This window comes from Penicillium hispanicum (assembly GCF_028827665.1).
Source record: "Penicillium hispanicum strain IBT 35686 chromosome Unknown utg000005l_segment0_segment0, whole genome shotgun sequence".
NCBI classification, from domain to species: domain Eukaryota; kingdom Fungi; phylum Ascomycota; class Eurotiomycetes; order Eurotiales; family Aspergillaceae; genus Penicillium; species Penicillium hispanicum.
In genome coordinates, this window is record NW_026623197.1 from 2045273 (window position 1) to 2063373 (window position 18101).

At 51.5% G+C, this 18101-nt stretch overlaps 6 protein-coding genes across 6 annotated transcripts; 3 read left to right on the forward strand and 3 right to left on the reverse strand.

The window, feature by feature from the left end:
* Positions 1-623: 623 nt before the first annotated feature.
* N7459_006202 (tRNA synthetases class I-domain-containing protein) lies at positions 624-3520 on the reverse strand (the record flags this gene model as incomplete). The annotated part of the gene is made up of 2 exons (XM_056945386.1): positions 624-3227; positions 3518-3520. 2 exons carry the CDS (start codon positions 3518-3520, stop codon positions 624-626), a joined length of 2607 nt encoding a protein of 868 aa, XP_056799721.1.
* A 943-nt stretch (positions 3521-4463) lies between these two features.
* On the reverse strand, positions 4464-6041 carry N7459_006203 (nicotinate phosphoribosyltransferase; the record flags this gene model as incomplete). Its single annotated transcript, XM_056945387.1, has 5 exons — positions 4464-4684; positions 4750-5059; positions 5113-5732; positions 5794-5877; positions 5930-6041. The coding sequence occupies 5 exons, from the start codon at positions 6039-6041 to the stop codon at positions 4464-4466; spliced, it is 1347 nt and encodes a 448-aa protein (XP_056799722.1).
* Positions 6042-6987: 946 nt separating this feature from the next.
* On the forward strand, positions 6988-8250 carry N7459_006204 (putative PHD finger domain protein; the record flags this gene model as incomplete). The annotated part of the gene is made up of 1 exon (XM_056945388.1): positions 6988-8250. The coding sequence occupies one exon, from the start codon at positions 6988-6990 to the stop codon at positions 8248-8250; it is 1263 nt and encodes a 420-aa protein (XP_056799723.1).
* Positions 8251-8561: 311 nt separating this feature from the next.
* On the forward strand, positions 8562-9839 carry N7459_006205 (uncharacterized protein; the record flags this gene model as incomplete). Its single annotated transcript, XM_056945389.1, has 3 exons — positions 8562-9181; positions 9238-9643; positions 9693-9839. 3 exons carry the CDS (start codon positions 8562-8564, stop codon positions 9837-9839), a joined length of 1173 nt encoding a protein of 390 aa, XP_056799724.1.
* A 2949-nt stretch (positions 9840-12788) lies between these two features.
* Positions 12789-13950, reverse strand: N7459_006206 (RPC34 RNA polymerase subunit family protein; the record flags this gene model as incomplete). Its single annotated transcript, XM_056945390.1, has 2 exons — positions 12789-13620; positions 13700-13950. 2 exons carry the CDS (start codon positions 13948-13950, stop codon positions 12789-12791), a joined length of 1083 nt encoding a protein of 360 aa, XP_056799725.1.
* A 395-nt stretch (positions 13951-14345) lies between these two features.
* Positions 14346-16293, forward strand: sti1 (Hsp90 cochaperone STI1; the record flags this gene model as incomplete). Its single annotated transcript, XM_056945391.1, has 5 exons — positions 14346-14410; positions 14467-14660; positions 14734-15427; positions 15484-16075; positions 16141-16293. The coding sequence occupies 5 exons, from the start codon at positions 14346-14348 to the stop codon at positions 16291-16293; spliced, it is 1698 nt and encodes a 565-aa protein (XP_056799726.1).
* Positions 16294-18101: the final 1808 nt, after the last annotated feature.

The window sequence follows — 18101 nt, forward strand, 5'->3', positions numbered from 1 at the left end:
CAAGAGGTTGAAGGCGGTGTTCGGCAGGGAAATGTGGGGGATTTTGCGGAGTTGCGTGGGGAAAGCTGCGAGTATAACATGTAAATGGTCACTCTAGATAACAGCAGAGTCGCTATTGGAATCGACATACGGCTTGAGTAGACACTGGTCGGGCGAAAATTTACGCTGAGTGAATTGGCAAACGTATCGCATCCACTCATCGACTGTAAACAGATGTTCTGCCAGCTCTATACATTCAATCTCTGGTACAATCCTTTGCGCCCTATTCAAGCTTCAACCTCTCAAACTGCTCGATCGTGTCTTGTAACGAGTCTCGTTTTGCCTCAAGATCCACGAGCTTCCGCTTATCCGCCTCCAGAACGTCCGCGCTGGCATTTTCCACATACCGTGGCGCAAATATAATCTTGTTCTGCACCGAAATGCTGTTCATGGCGCGCTGGAGCTTCTTGCTAGCCTTGTTAATCTCAGTGTCCACATCGACCCGACCCTTCGCATACAGCGAAACCGCTGCGTCTTTCGACACAGAAAAGGTAACGCATCCGCTGGGGCAGGCTTCTCCAACTCCGAGGATGATGATGTCGGAGACCCCTTTACCAGAAAGTGACTTGACGGCTTGGATCTGACTAGTGACGGTGTTGTAGGCGGCAGACTTGTGAGTTTGGATGAATACTGGCGAGTGTTAGCTTTATTCCTCTTTGATATGGCAGATGTGGCGGCTCACCATGGCTCTGGTCTTTGAACGAGTACTCGGAGATAAGGGAGCGGACACCCTTCGAGACCCCAAGCACTAGCTCATATGCTTCTTCAGAGCTGGGGCTATCCATCTCCGCATCGTAAGTAGGATATTTGGCAATGGTGATCGATGGTGTGCAATCACCGCGACGTCGAGGAAGACGCTGCCAGAGTTCCTCCGTAAGGAAAGGCATGAAAGGATGCATCATGGTGAGAGCACTCTCGAGGGCAGTGTAGAGCGTCTCAATTGCCGAGTTTCTCTCTTCTTCACTGCCATTCTGAATGATAGCCTTGGAGTTCTCAATGTAGACATCACATAGGTGATTATACCAGTACTGGTAGATGATTTGCGTTGCCCTGGCAAATTCTCGCGTGTCAATGGCCGAGTTCATGTCCCCTGCCGCTCTCGTCATCTTGTGCAAAATCCATTTCTCAGCGAGTGACTCTTTTCCGGTGATTTTGGGAGTCTGCTGTGGGGTGAAATCTCTGGGCAACTTCCCCAAGACATACTTGGTGGCTTGGTAGATCTTATTACAGAACTTCCGATAGCCATGCATTACCTTGATGTCGAAGTTAATATCGCTGCCGCCAGTGGTATAAGCGGCGAGACAGAATCGCATGGCATCAGTGCCACACTGTGGGATCCCGTCTGGGAAAGCTGTCTTTTGATACTTCGTCGCCCGTTCCACTTCGTCGGGGTGGAGATTGCCCACGAGGAGTTTCGCGTGGAGATCATCTAGCTCAATCCCCCGGATAACATCTAGAGGATCGATGACGTTGCCAAGCGATTTTGACATCTTTCTGCCCTCCGAGTCGCGCACAATCGAATGGCAGTAGACTTCGGTGAATGGAACCTGACCGGTGAGCTTCTTCCCCAGCATGATCATTCGGGCAACCCAAAAGGGGAGGATATCCCAAGCGGTCTCCAGGACTGAAGTAGGAAAAAGGGTCTCGAAATCATGGGTTTTGCTTGGCCAGCCAAGAGTCGAAAAGGGCCAGAGACCGGCAGAGAACCAAGTATCCAAGACATCCTCATCTCGCTTCAAGGTAAAGGTCTTTCCAGGAAGGGCCTTGCGAGCTTTCTGTTCAGCATCTTCTAGCGTTCTTCCGGAGAACCAGAGTGCCTCCTCACTCTCATCGTGCAAATGCTCCTCGCCAGAGATCCGGGCAAAGTAAAGCGGTGCTTGGTGTCCCCACCACAGCTGCCGGGAAAGACACCAATCATGGATATTCTCCATCCATCGGAAATAGCTCTTCTCAGAAGATTCGGGGTGTATCTTGATTTCTCCAGATTTGACCAGTTGGATCGCTTCGTCGGCCAATGCTCTCATTCGCATCCACCATTGCGGCTTCATCAGCGGCTCGATGACATCTTTTGATTTCTCACACAGTGGCACTCTCATTGGGTGATCTTTATTGTCGACGAAGAGCCCACGCTTTTTGAGATCTTCTTGGATGGTATACCGGACATCAAATCGCTTCTGACCCTCATAAGGACCGGCGTTTGCATTCATCAGACCGTCATCAGTCAAGATATTGATGAAGTCAAGCTTATGCTTTTGGCCGAGGGCAAAGTCATTCGGGTCGTGTGCAGGAGTGAGCTTGACAGCACCAGTTCCAAACTCCTTATCGACGTAGTCATCGGCAATGATAGGTAGCACTCGATCCGGTATAAAGGGATGAATCGCGTTCTTGCCTATCAAATGCTGATATCGGGTATCCTGTGGATGAACTGCGATGCCAGTATCGCCAAGCATAGTCTCGATTCGAGTCGTGGCAACTTCGATGGTTTCATCGGAGTCTTGAATAGGGTACTGGAAGTGAACGATCGCGCCAAATTCGACCTTCCGATCATATCCAGGGACGTCAAGGAGAGTCCGACCAGTCAGGTCTTGATTGACAACCTCAAGATTCGAGAGCGCAGTGCTCAACTTGGTGCACCAGTTGACCAACCGATTCGCTCGATAGATGATACCTTCTTCGTGGAGACGGACAAAGGTCTCGGTCACTGCGGCAGACAGATTCGAGTCCATCGTGAAGGCTTCTCTACTCCAATCGAAAGAGCCGCCCATCTTGCGGAGGGCGTGGTTGATGCGCCCGTGATACTCTTCTTTCCACTGCCAGACTCTCTCGACAAACTTCTCGCGTCCGAGGTCGTGGCGTGTTTGCTGGTGTCGTCGCCAAAGCATGTTCTCGATCACGCTCTGGGTGGAAATCCCTGCGTGGTCACACCCAGGCACCCATAGAGTCGTCTTGCCATGCATACGATTCCACCGGATCATGGCATCCTGCAAGACAGTCCCGAGCGCGTGTCCCATGTGCAACGCACCTGTGACATTTGGTGGTGGTTCGACGATGACGAAAGCTCCTTCCGGCTTGACTTGGCCGTCCTCGGAGAATTGAGGCTTGAAGAATCCCTGCTCTTCCCACCAAGCATACCAGGCAGACTCGATGGCGGGAGGGTGATAGGATTTGAAATGAGGGTCGTCGAAGGACTTGAGGACTGATGGAAAGTCAGAAAGGGCATCATAGTCACGTTATAGTTCGTACTCTTTTTGTGTCCAGGCGGTGTATCCTCAATATAATCTGGTAATTGAATGTCCTCCTTTGCTCTAGCCCTTCTCTCGCTTGTTTTGGATGGCGCTGTGGAAGTCCTTGTGGCTGCTTTTTGTTTCTTCTGTTCGAATTTGGCTTGTTTCTCTCGTTTTCGTCTCTCTCGTTCAGCTGAGGGTAGTTTGTATCAATATAAGGTGGCTTGTGAGTAATTTCAATTGATGAAGTATACCATCTTTCTCAGTTTTCTCCCCTTTCAATTCCCCAGTGTCTACTCCTGCGTCGCTTCCGGGATTCTCGTTGGCAATGCATTGGACACGGCTCCCAGTTGGGTCCTGGATGGTACTATCGGTTATAATTTTTGGTTGATTCTGCTCTATACACAGAGAAGCATTGTTAATTACTTGGCTGGATATACACAGCGATTAGCCTCACCTAAGCTAGGGGGCGTAGTGTGGGTGGTCATTTTGCCTCAGATGCCGGTTCAAACCCTTGCGTTAGAGGGCACAGGGGAAAAGATAGAAAAATCACAACCTGAGAGGAACAAGTGAGGTTTCCTGAGCCTCTTAAATTTCCACAGAACTGGCAGTGGTTGGGTTGCATCTGGTAAGAATTCTCACTGAGCATGAGTCACTCAGAGTGTAAAACCCCACGCTTTGAAAGGTTCGCGACAGCAGTGAGTCACTCTGTATTGCACATATGCAGTAAGGATATGCACGGCACAAGATTTTGGTTCGCACAATATAAGCATTTGCAGTTTCTAACGGGGACACTGGAAACACACACACATATATATATATATTCCTCATCTTGATGCTGGGTGTAAATCATGGCGATAGTAAACCCAATTGCGTGGCCTAAAGTCAACGCCAAATAGTATTGTCTAAGAGTTCCATAATTTAGTGCCGAGTTTATATCCACTATTGCTTCCCAACTATCATAGATGCTATACCTGGATAAACCTCTCGTCTGGATCAATATTAGTAGTTCGAACTCTAAGAAAGGCATATACGACCATGGAGGAGCATTGCTGCGAGTAATCAATCCATGGATGGTTTCATCTAGCGTCTATTAATGGATATCATAAAAATCTGTCTGTGTGTCTATTCGACAAGCATTCTTTGAAAACAGAAAGCCTCGCAAGCAACCGGATTGGATCCTTGATTTGTGTGGTTCAGCTATTTCCCCTTCGTCCAACGGTTGCTCTCATCACCTTCTTCCCATGTGTGCTCCGTGTAGCCAAGTTTCAATTTCACCTCCTTGACTTTGTCGTGGTCACCGGTGTTCTTGCCCATATTGTCACTGAGCTTGACCGCTGGTCGGTCATTTGCAGATGCAATTTTGATGACGATGTTGAGAGGCTTGGATTTCTGACCATTCGAAAGGTTGATGAAGTCATCTGGAAACGTCGGTCAGGCAATCAATGAACAGGTTGGTGCCTGCGGCTGGTAGGATCTGACTCACTTGTAAAGAAGGTTCCCACACCGAAAGATGGGGTGAACCCTGCTTCCTCGGCAATGGTCTTGTATTCCAGACAGTGCTCAATGTTGAGCGAGTCAGAGAACACGACTGTCTTCTTGTCTGTGATGCCTTGATCATCGTAGAAGTCCCGCGCCAGCTTGACAAAGTATGTGGGGTCACCCGAGTCCTGTCGGATGCCAGTGTAGACCTGAGCATAGGTCTTGCCATTGCTACCGGGTTCTGGAATGGGCTTTTTGAAAGCATCTAGGAATGCTGGTGTGCCAAAGGTGTCGGTGAGGGCAATGCCGAGTACCTACAGATGATGCATTAGGTAGGGACTTCCACAGGTAGAGCTGCCAAACTTACCCCTTCGCCAAAGCATCCAAGCCAGTATTTCAACGCCAGCTCGTTGGCATTCTCGTAGTCATCCGTGATAGCCGCGATAGTCATGTACCATTCGTGCGCCACAGTGCCAACCGGGTTGACGTCGTACTTCATAGCAAAGTGCACATTGCTGGTACCGGTCAGGGTACCTTTCCAACCGAGGCGTTTTCCTTCCTCCGCGGCACGGCACAGTCCCTTCATCACAAGGTCTTGGGTGTGGTAGTCTCGCCGACGGCGCGAACCAAACTCCGAAAAAGCGCATCCATTCTCCAGGAGCGTACATCCCTTGCGGAAGGCCTTCTCTTCCTGATTATGATAGTCCCAGTCCGTGTCGCTGAACTTGAAGTAGGCTTGGCTGGTAAGCGCAAGCAGCGGGATCTCGTACAGGATGGTATCGAGCCAGAGTCCCTTGATCATGTACTCCAGATCACCCTCGTCGTCATCACTGCCTGTGTCTTGTATGGGGGTGAATTTGATATCGATTTGCTCGGCCGGGTTGAGCTGGAAGGTCTCTAGGAAGGTAATGTAGGCGTCGTTCAGGTAGGGGCATTTCTTCCGGAGCCAGGCGCGCTCCTCGGCGGTGACGCGGACGTTAGCGAGCTCTATCAATGACAGCATTAGCGCATACGCCTTCAAGAGACGGTGACTGAGGGCAGCACCCACTCTTCATCTGCTCCAGAAGCCATTTGTATGCCCCGCGCCGCAGTTTCATGTGCGGGGTGCGATTCGTAAAGCCATAGGTCACATCTAACAACCGTTAGAGTCCCATACTCCTTCGTTCTCGGTCGCGACCACTCACAAACATCAGGAAAGTACTTGAGGATCGCGCATTGCATCGTCAGCTTGTACAGATCGGTGTCCAGAAGGGAGAAGATGCCCTCCGGCAGTGGAGGGTTAGCTTCGTGGCTCATTCTGCTGGTTGGCTGGATCTACCGGTATTTGAGTCAAGTGGTTAATGGAAGAACAGAGAAGCTGAGGAGTTAGAGGATGATAGAGGTGAATGTCAGCAGAAGAAGCGTTTAGCTCTCTTTAATCTTGCGCAAGCAATCGCTTTAGCGCGGGGAAAATCCCGCGACGCCGCGGTTTGCAATGTTTGCACTACGCATTCCTGTCTAGACAGCGTTTGGTGTAGTAAAGAGCATTCGAACAGAAGGAATTATCATTCAGACACAATTCTATCTTTTCTATCTTATAGGACTTACTTCCTTGGCGGTGTTTGTTCGTCAGTCAACTGTCCACCGCTTGGCCTTCGGCGGAGCTCTAATCGGCGCGGATAACAGTTCACCCGCTATCTCGGCGTCCTTCACCTACTTGACCTCGTCGGAGAATAACTCATAGCTGTCGATCTAGCAGGCCATGCCTCGTACTAGTCTGCGATTAGGCAAGCTCGGTGATGCCAGCTTGCGGTTGCATCTACTGAGGCACTGCAGTACCTAGCTCCTAGACAGCCCAAACAACGTATAGGGGCCATTCGAATTATTTTCTTGCAACCTATGCAAGACATAGACAGGTTGCCTCTTCCACAGAGAGAAACTTGACTATCCCGGTATGTAACTAAGCACATGTTCCACTGCATTATTGAACCCCAGGCCCGATCGAGATACGATGACTAAGGAATGGATGAGTCAGCAGAATGATCGACTTGGCCGACCGATTTCCAAGGTCGTCTCCCTTGCGACCGATTGAATATTGACTTTCCACGCGACTGGCTTCCCTCAGTGGCGCGAGACCGAGGACGAACTGAACCATCACCGACGACACCAGGGCTAAATACCTTCTTTGATCGACATCATCTCCTGTTTCGTCGCAACCGCTTCGGCCGCCCATCAGATTGAACCTGTTTCCGGCCGACCGACCATGGCGCACGGCGCGGAGGACTGCGCGACCGTCCTGGAACAGTTTGTGCACGATGTGGCGAATTTACCCGCCGAGATCAACCACTTGATGGAGGAGATTCAAGCGAAGGACAAGGTCATGCAGGAGTGTCGAGCCACAATTAACTCGCGCGATGGTAGCATCCAAAAGTTCATCAAGCTGAACGGCAGTTTGGCGCCCAACCCAAAAGAAGAGCAATACGGCAAGACTGTCGTCCAAAACCTCGATCGCTGCCAGCAGATCCAGGAGGAGAAGATCCAGCTCAGCGAGAAGGCATGTGTCCTTCTCGACCGACAGATCAAACGACTGGACGTGCGCATTCGCGACCTGGTGAACGACGGCCTGCTTTCAAACGATCCCCCCCTTCCCTCGCTCTTCGACAACAAGAATAACTACCGTGACCCGCCGCGAGTCTTCTTCCCCGACTCTACGCCGTCCGACTCTACCGCCTACTCTACTCCCCTCAATCCAACTTCAGGGAATGCAAACGCGGTTCTGGCGGCTGCACAGAGGCTCGCCCAGCCTACTCCTCGTGCCGTAAGTGCAGCCGTGCTGGCCGCGCAAGCCACTGCTCGCAACTCAGCTCCCGCCACTCCCACTGGAGGCGTTGCCGTCCACCTCCAACAACGCCAGCGCGAGTCCTCCGCTGGCGCCGTTGACAGCAAGCGACGCCGCCTGAACCCATCTCTGGGTACCCTCCCAACTGCCTCATCCAACCTGCGCCAATCATCTCTCGGTCCTGGCACACCCAAGGCTGGCACCCCATCATCTAGCCGGGCCGGCAGTGCCGGGCCCCGGGGGCCCGGGGGCGTCAAGAAAGCCATGACGAAGAAAGTCGCACCGCACCAGCAAGTCAAGAAGATCAAGGCTTCAGCTGGATCCCACGGCAAGCCGAGCAAACGCTCGTCTAGCGCCAGCGCCCGAATCAAGGCGTCCAAGAAGTCGCCCGCTGGCGAAGGCGACGAGGACGACGACTCCATGCTCAGCAGCGCCGATATGTCGGACTCTGATAAGAGTGACACCGGCGGCGGCGAGGACGATATGGATGAAGACGAGGACGAGGACGAGGGTAACGAGGATACCAAGGTCTATTGCACCTGCCGCACAGTCAGCCACGGTGACATGGTCGCCTGTGACAACGACAATTGTCCGTACGAGTGGTTCCACTGGAAATGCGTGGGTTTGACCCGGGAGCCGGTGGGAACGTGGTACTGCGATGAGTGCAGGAAGACGCTCGGAAAATAGTCTTTTCGGCGGTTTCTACGATTTGCATGATTTGATATACCCGAGGCGTTTGGGCTGGGACATGGTTGGCGCATCCCATTGACTTTGATATCAATGGTCTCATTTGATCTATGGATATTCTTTTCGTATGCCACTTCATCAATGTCCCCATTGCCCAAACCTGGGCTCGTATCTTGTAGTAAAAGTACAAGAAGGCGAACTGGTGTCAATGAATCGTGGGCCTTTATCGGGAAGGTGCAAGTCACGTGTAGCTCCCTCAAAGGCACGACGATGAGATACCGCTTGATCATTTGATATGCTCGACCTTGAAAATGAGTTCCTCTACGAGCACCAGCAATTCAGTCATATTTTCCTGGATCCGCGATGTCCTGAGGGAATCGCATAGTAGCCCGCCCCTGACTTCCGACAGGCCTGACTTCCGAGCCTTGCCCTCGGCCCCAGCAAGCCAGCGGAAACGAAAGAAAGAATCCGATGCTTCTGAACCCTCCGAGCCCTCCGTGCCCTCCGTGAACCGGCAGGATCCTACTAAGAAGCCACGCACAGCTCATCATGAGACGTCGTCTCCCAATTCTATGCGACTCCCGGATGACCTGGTGTCTCTCGTCCCGTCGAGTTCAGCCCGCAGTCAAACAAGTGGAAGATCGCGTTCATCAAGTCCATCCCGCGTCAAAGCGGAACTCGCTACTGCTAACCCCAGGGTCATCTATGTACATGAATCTGGGGATCCAGGAAGCACTGCCGCATTCGAGCTCCTCGCATCGCTAACAGAGGATACCGGATTCGATCAAGACACAACCGAGGCTCACAGAATCGCGTCCGCGTCATGTACATGTGCAACTGAGCTTCGCAGTGAAGGCTCATGGTTAAATAAAGTCTCTCTACCGCTCTTAGAACAAGCACTTATTGAACTGCCTTTGGAATGCTGGAGCGTGTATGTAGATACACCTTAGTTGTCCACGTCATATCTGACTGTTCTCTTGGTGGCAGACAAACGGAATCGGTCCATCCGCTATATCAACCACGATATACAGCCCGCGATGCCTATAGCAGAAAAATAGATCTTGTCGTTGGCCTACCGGTTCAGCCGTGGGAAGAAGATTATCAAAGGGCCGGTCTGGGCACCCCAGATAAACAGTTCAGCCACATTCTGCACCCCCACACAGGGAAACGAATACTCGGACTCGGCATCGAAATCAAGGCCGCAGATGGGAATTTGATCGAAGCGCAAGTACAGTTGGGAGTATGGATGTCTGGGCTATTGATGTGGGCTTTCACCCAACGCAAAGATGGCATCTGTCCACCTCCACTCGTCGGTTGCACAGTCGTTGGTGAAGACTGGAAATTTTATATTGCAGTCGCTGGCAATGCCTCATCAGGCACGTTAGAAGAAGTCGTAGGTCTCGTCATTCCCGCATCTCTTTTCCTCATGAACTGACCAAAAGAAGCGCATCTGGGGCCCATTGTCTGACCTGGACGGGCATACGTCGAGTGTCAAACAAACCGAAAGCCTTATAAGAAAACTCCGGCGAGTCATGACATATATTGTCTCGGAGTATCAAGAGAGTATTTTTAGATCTATGGAATCCTAAGATATCCCCTCACAGTATTACTGCGAGGATCTAACGAGCATGCCTAAAGAAAGATCGTTTTATCTTTTCAAGTAGCAGGTTGTTACGGATCCTCCACGCGAGGCGCGACCTACAAATGGGCCATTCCCCAGGAATTACACACGGCTTCGAACCATGTGAAGCAACGCAGGAATCGGCGTCACTTTTTCCAGCACCACTACTATGCCCGATCTTTTAGGCCTGATACAAAGCCCTGCCTGGTTTTGCTTGCGTAACATATCCTGTGGAGTCAGTGAGAGTAATAAGAAAAATATCAAATTAGAACAGAGACGCGTTGGGGGGTGGACTAGTCCATCAAAACGTTGAAAATTGCATTGAGCGTAATTAACTAATTTACCTAGCGCAAGTGTCCATAATTTGATGATCAAGGGGAGAGAAAATCCTCAGGTGAGGGAAAAGGTCTTAGGGCTTGGTCGAATCGATCATGACTGATTCCGAGCTTCTCGGAAGGCGGTGTGGATCATGGGAAGATGGGAGCTTGTAGGGTGCTGTTGTATTCCTCCTACCTGTGACCATTTCCCCTAGACGTTTCGGCATCAACGCGCATTTCCAGCATGCCAACTCAACAACTCCTTCCACTTCTTGACTTGTCTACCGCACGAAGTCCGCTTGAGATCTCCAAGCTACGATGCGGGATTCTTCAATGAGGTGCGTTTCGGCTCTTCGCCCCTGGGGTTCAGAGTGCATTCGTACGCGGTATACCTGATGTAAGACTTTTCTCCTCAACTGGCAATCATTACATACTCAAATACAGTAGGGGCGGAATTTCTTTGAAGATTCGGCAAAATCTAGGACTAGAGGCTTTTCGCCGTTCGGTAGTGAACGTATTCGTGGGGGAACGATGATCCCAAAGGAGAGTCTTTATTTTTATCGCAAGAGGGACCAGAGTGCTCCTTCTACTAAGCCACCACGAGAAATTTCTAGCTTCATCAAAGAAATAATGGATGTAGGAACTCCGGTTGACTCGCCTCTGTCTTTGCTGTTAGCATTGCTGATCAATTTACACTCAAGGAATGGGGGCAATTACGGAATCTCGTTTTTGAAGTTCTTTTGAACGAAGTGTTCGAGTCATCTATCGCCTTGAGTGGTACGCCTGAACTGGACTATCAAACATTGGGTCTGCATTACTATACCCCTCACAGGCTGGTCTCTGGACAAGATGATTACAGCCCACCGCATAAAGATGGGGGCACTCTGACTATACTCGTCAGAGAGGACAGTGAGTCCGATGGGTTAGAAGTTGCCGACCTCGAAACCACAGAGGAACGAGACAGCTCAAGGATAGGTCTGAAAGCGTTATTTCTGCCAGTGCCAGTGGCGAAGGACGAAGTGGTTGTTTTCCTTGGAACTAGAATGCAGCGACTCCTAGGAGAGAATATCGCTCGCGCTTGTGTCCACCGTGTTCAAGCACCTGCGCATTTGAATGGATGTCCGGAAAGATTGAGTGTTGCAATTTTCTGTGCACCGCCTGTCTAGCTGAATAGCTGCTACTTTCCTTAGTATACATCGAGCGAGTAATAAGCCCAGACAAGTCGTCCTAGAAAGCAGAATCCTCTATTTGCGACCAATGTTACTGGGAAGCAAATGGCATAAAACAGGAAGGTATTTCCAATCGATAAGCACAACTGTACGTTGCTGACTTTTAAAGACAGAAAATCTATTTTAATACGTTTAGCGTGCGGTGACCAGGAATATATTAAGAGATCTCTAAAGAAACCCAGTGAGAGCCTTCCAGCGCACGAAATAGAGGCCATCACAAGCCAGAGTATAAAAAGCGTGCTCATACTACACAGAACCGAAGTCCTTGTCAAAGCGTGCTGTCAATAATCAGTAATTAGATTGAAATGACGTATATATCATTGTAAATTACCAATTCAAAGTCAAGAGCAGAAGGCAGTAGAGGTTTATATCGTAGAAGGATTACGATTTATAAGATACCTCACATTCCTCTTAATTTAATGAATATATCCATCTAATAGTAATGGCTTATGAAACCATACCGTGTCTTTGAGTACTTACTGGTCAATTTATTAAGTGGTAACAACCGAAAACTGTTGTTAATGGGTGGCCGAGTGACCAGGTGACTGGTTGGCCGGGTTTCACCTGGTTACCTGATAAGTTTATTTTAGTAGTTACTGTCAGTTTAGGAGAGGACCCGATCAATTGGAATCAAGAAGTCTATATTGCTATTCATTCAAATCTGCCAATTAGGGGGCGTACGCTTAACTTATCGAAACATAGGAACCAGATAAACTATTAATACGAGCTCCCATACACATACCGACATGATATTGCCCTCAACTCCGACACTAAGATCTTGGTGTCTCTAGCCATGCTTATAGCATGGGTAAGATACAGCTCACTGTAGCAGGGAAAGCCTACTGTGTCAAATCATCTGGAAGTATCTTAGTTTCTCATAGGCCAAATGAACCACTTTGTGGTTGAATGATTGAGACAACACAGTACAAGAACCAAGCATCACTCTTAAGATGTATTTGTCTAAAGACAACTGGCTAAGGTCTTTTGGATCGACTCATTTCCAACCTCGGTGGTGCATCATGCCCACAGTGCTAGCTAATCAACTGGACAGAGGTGCAATCACTGCCCGATCCAGGGAAGCAGATGCCAATGGAAATAAAATGTGACACAGGTAACAACGCCTTCGCTATGCTCGTAAATCCCGTTCTTTTTTTTTGTTTCATTCCCTCCTCCATGCAAAGGTGCTCGCACGGCGGAGATCTACCGTGCTGATGTTTCGGTTCAGGGATGAGAGTGTGGCGTGCTCTCGTCCTGTTGATTGTTTGATGGTAGACAAAATTTGGCTTTCCTACCATCATGAGATACACTGCCCATACGGGGAGAGCGGTTATCTCGAGATGCAGATTGAGTACGGAAACCCGACCAAATCTGTCAGAACCCGAGGACTTTTTCCATCCAAGGGTCGAAGTATTCACAGGTTTCGGGGCTGATGGCGCTGCCAGGCGAGCACAGGCGGAAACTAGGACAGGGGCCGCAAGGTGATTCCGTCATGCCGTTCTTGCCCAACTCCGCAAAGGGAGGGGCATCCTTGTCCTCAACTTTCTTTCGGGTCTGAGTCGCTCTGACAACGGCCGGGTTCTTGAGGGACTTGAAGTAGCCGTTGGGCAGGGCAATAAGCTTCTTGTCGTAGCAGAGCATCTGAATCAGTTGTAAGATGTGGTCTTTGGCCATGCTGACTGGGGTGATTCCGCTCGCATTTACGGCAGCACAGATCGCGTCCGCAGTGGGAAAGTTCTTGTAGTTTGCGGGGAAGGGCAGGTATTGACTGTCAGGCGAGACACCATTGACATCCGCTTTACCAGTGGCTGTCCTGATCCGTTTTCTGCCACGGTCGCTGTCGTCGGTGCCACTTCCCTTGGCTGCGGGCACCTCATACCAGCTCTGGCGGGCCACGGTGTACTCGATGAAGCCGGATAAGCTGTTGATGAAACTGCTATCGAATGTTCCGTCGGTGAACCAGGCACCTCCGCTGACATCTTCACTCGGGGGAAGCCCTGCGACCATGTACACCTTCCGGCTGGGGTGTTTGACATTGTGGACGGTCTTGATGAAGTTTTTGCCCTCGAGTGATTTCAGGGAGCGGTCGAGAACCGCCTTGTGCAGGTTCGTGCGTTGCCCAATAGTTCTCACCCAGATGCCGCTGCGTCCAGTCGAGTGGATGACGTTGTATACCAGAGCTTCATCGTCGCTGAGCTTCTGGAGCCTGGCGAGGAAAAATTCAGTTAGTCGGTGTTCTTCTCACGTACTCATGACACTGCGGAGACAACAGAGAAAGGACATACTTTTCAGCATCACTGCGGGAGACGAGTTTCCACACCAGGCGTTTGCTGGTGGTGCTCTCGTGCAGTCGGAACAATTTGTCATTCACCAGAGACTGGGCGCACTGCATTAGAAGCGCTAGGTCATTCGGAGGGACAACATTCAGGCTGAGAAGATCTTCCTGGAAAAAGGAGTGGTCGGCTTCAAATTGATCGTGGCAGGCATCGTAGAGCTTGGAGGCGAGCTCCTTAATGCGAGGCCCCTCGGCGGCCATGGTCGGAGATGAGAGGTCAGCTCGTGAGAGAGGGCGAGAAGGACAGGATCATTGGAGAAGGGGGGGCGATGGCATTTTTGACTCCAGCGTCTGCAAGAGCAGGAGAGAGGTTTAGAAAAGCATGGTGCTCCTGGAGGCGGCAATCGTGGTGAGTCAAAAGAAAAAAAAAATTGAATCATCGTGTGTTTTCTCTGACTTTTTCGCAGCGGGGATGCCGGGGCTGCCCAATCGGGACTAGTGTCTGAGGAGCTTAAGTGACACGCCCGTTGGAGCCTCAGGCACTCACGGTCTTCCGGAAATTTCGAGAAGCTTTGCGGCCAACGGAGCTCATAACCGCAGCTCGCTCTCCATTGTTCTTTCCTCACTCCCCTGTCTTTTAATCGCAATTTACAAGCATGGCTGACGCTCTGAAGGCTGAAGGTAACAAGGCCTTCTCGGCCAAGGACTACCCGACTGCTGTGTATGTTGCTACCCCGCCTTCTCTCTACGCCTGGGACAGTGCTGATGAGATTCCAGTGAGAAATTCACCCAGGCTATTGGCCTTGAACCCGAAAACCACCTTCTCTATTCCAACCGGTCTGCCGTCTACAGCGCACAGAACGAGTATCAAAAGGCTCTTGAGGATGCCGAGAAGGCTATTAGCATCAAGCCCGACTGGTCCAAGGGCTACGCCCGCAAGGCGGCTGCCTACCGTGGCTTGAACGACCTTTGTGAGTGAGGACCTCGTGAGAGATAAAGTCCTGGGAAATAGGGGGGGGGGTTGCGAGGCTAATGTGGACGCAGTGGCTGCCTACGAAGCGTACGAGGAGGCTTTGAAGATTGAGCCCGGCAACGACCAAGCGAAGGCTGGACTGGCCGCCACTCAGCGCGCAATCAATGCGGAGGCTACGGCAGACGGGGTCTCCGGCGACCCAACCGGTGGTCTCGGTGGCATGTTCAACGACCCGGCTATGCTCCAGAAGCTGGCCAATAACCCGAAGACCGCCAGCTTGCTCGCCGACCCGGAGTTCATGGCCAAGCTCAAAAAAATCCAACAAAACCCCAACAGCGTTGGCGAGGAGATCCGGGATCCACGCTTCCTGCAAGTGATGAGCGTGCTCCTTGGAATCGACATGAGCTTTGGCGAGGGTGGTCCGTCAGGAGCAGCTCCCGCTCCGGAGCAGCCCAAGCCTGCTCCGAAGAAGGAGCCCACCCCCGAGCCAGAGCCGGAAGATGAGGAGTCAATTGCCAAGCGCAAGGCTCAGGAAGCCGGCGATGCCGAGAAGAAGATCGGTAACGACTTCTACAAGAAGAAGCAATTTGACCAGGCTATCGAGCACTACGAAAAGGCCTGGGAGCTTAACAAGGACATCACTTACCTGAACAACGTTGGTGCCGCCAAGTTCGAGAAGGGTGATTATCAGGGCACCGTGGAGGTGTGTCAAAAGGCTGTGGAAGAAGGTCGCGATGTGCGGGCCGACTTCAAGACTATTGCCAAGTACGTGACACAACTTTTATCTCATCATCAGAAATTAGCTAACCATTTTGGGAAAGGGCGTTCACTCGAATTGGTTCGGCTTACGAGAAACTGGGTGATCTCACCCAGGCCATCGAATACTATCACAAGTCGCTCACAGAGCACCGTACCCCTGATGCTCTGACTAAGCTGCGCAACGCTGAGAAGACCAAGGAGAAGACCGAGAAGGAGGCGTACATGGACCCTGCAGAGGCGGAGAAGGCCCGCGAGCTCGGCCAGCAGAAGTTCCAGGAAGGCGACTGGCCTGGCGCCGTCGAAGCCTTCACCGAGATGACGAAGCGTGCACCCACCGATCCTCGAGGCTTCTCTAATCGTGCCGCCGCTCTGATTAAGCTTATGGCCTTCCCCGGTGCCGTGCAAGACTGCGACGAGGCGATTGCCCGTGACCCGAAGTTCATCCGGGCCTACATGCGTAAGGGCCAGGCTCTGGTAGCGATGAAGGAGTATAACCGCGCTCTGGACGTCTTCACTGAGGCTGCCGAACACGACGATGGCAAGAATGCGCGGGAAATTGAGCAGCAGCAGCAGAAGTGCCTGGACGCACAGTTCAGTGCCCGCGCTGGTGAGACCGAGCAGCAAACCATGGAGCGCATCCAGAACGACCCGGAGGTAGGTGCTTTCTGCGCAATGAAATTTCATCCGCGTCCAGTCCGTGCTAACGCATGCCATTGCAGATTATGTCGATTCTCCAGGATCCCGTCATGCAAAGCATCCTGCAGCAGGCCAAGAGCGACCCGGCTGCGCTACAGGAGCACATGAAGAACCCCCAGGTGCGCATGAAGATCCAGAAGCTGATGGCTGCTGGTGTGATCCGTCTGGGCCGGTAATTCTCCAATTGCGATTGAGGGCCGGGCACGTCGGTCTTCCCATTGCCACGAATTCAAGATGTGACGAGCTGTTCTTGTCGATATCAACTCTATTCTGTTTTGTTTTCAAAATCGGCTCGCACATGAGTTTCTTAGCATTCTCCCCATAATGCAATTTGATGACATGTTTACTGCCCATGAGTAGACAACACCCGTCGTAGCCGGAGCAAATGACGTGGATTGGTATCATGCCATGTCGTACCACCTCGCATGGGCCATGAAGTACCGTGGTGGATGCAGTATCTATCCAGATAAAAATTACCCCGTTTCAACGAGCAAAGCCCCATGGCCCTGTATAGTTGCTTGGGAACATCCAGCAGTATGGATAGAGGTTTCCACAACCATATCATTATATTGCTTCTTATACCCGCTGCCGCTAGGGCTAGGGTGCCCTAGCCCGCTCTCACCGGGAGGAAAGAAACACGAAACAGAAAAGGCTCCGCCGTGGGACGATTTCCAATTCAAACCGGCGATAAGGCCTTCCTCGATATGTATGTATAGTGCTGTGCAATCACAATTCTCCGTCACCATAACCGGGCATCCACTCCAAGCTCCAGTTTGTCAGCCCATTCTTCCACCAGGCACGACACCAGGGCTCCGACCACCGGCGGCGCGGGAAATTGATAGATCAAGTTCTCCGGTGCGGTCAGCTTGGGCTGCAGGAAAGTGCATTGGCAGGGCCAATCCGCAGCATTCACGGTCTTGGTCGGGCAGGTGGGTTTGGCGCATTGCGGAACTAGAGAACTTTCTTAGTGCATACTAGCGGATCCACAGTGGGTTGGGTCGATCGGAGCTCCCAATGGTAGGGGACTATTGAATCGTCGGAAGGAATGGTTCTGAATGGTGCGATTGCGTAGGGAGGAGTGTGTTGTACCGGGTATGGTAGAGATAGTCGGGGAGGACAGGCACACATACCCAAGGATGGAGATTCGCGATGGCAGAAATACTCCGTCGTAGTACACCGTGACCGTGTAGAACCACGTTAGGGACAGCATTGGACTGTTGGCGGTCGTATGGGCGGTATTGGAGCTGCCTGGAGTGTAACGGGGGATGGGTAATATTACTGTACGATGACCATGGTAGGGCTGGTTCTCTTGGTTACCCCAGCCACAGCTCCACAGGCTAGTCCTGACTAGGATAGATCGACCCGCCCTGTGGCGGTGCAAGCTTGGCTCTTTCTCTTTCCGGGCGAGCTCGCGCGTCACCATTGATAGTCAATAGTTCGTTCCTCCTGGGTCCTCCGATCGGGTGGACGGAACTAAACCGCAAAAAAGTCCGAGTGAACAATCTCTCTATGCGCCACTCCACGTGAAATAGACCACGTAGTAGACAATAGCGGAAAATAAAGCGGTAGACGTGAGAATATTGACTCCCTAGACACCGTGCGCCGAGCCAGGATCGGCTCGAATACGTCACGGATCTCCGATCGAGGGGACAATCCCTGCTTTGCTCGAAGCCCCAGGTGGCCACTTATACGAAGATGATTATCCGTGGTGTATCAATCATGGTTCGGAGGAGGTTTTGATTACGCGGGCTCCTCCACATGTACTGTAGCACTGGAAGTCCGATACAGTAGGTATACGCCGGGACCAGGGCACCCCAGCCACAGCGCTTCTTGACGCAACCGGCGGGGAGTCCCCGACGTGGACCTGACTAGCTCTCCACTCGCTTTTCCTTCGTGCCAAGGGCCTCTGTGCTGTTTTACTCTCTCTCCCTCCCCCCCCTACGCCTTCACAAGCCTCATAACCACCTAGGTAAGCCACACAGCG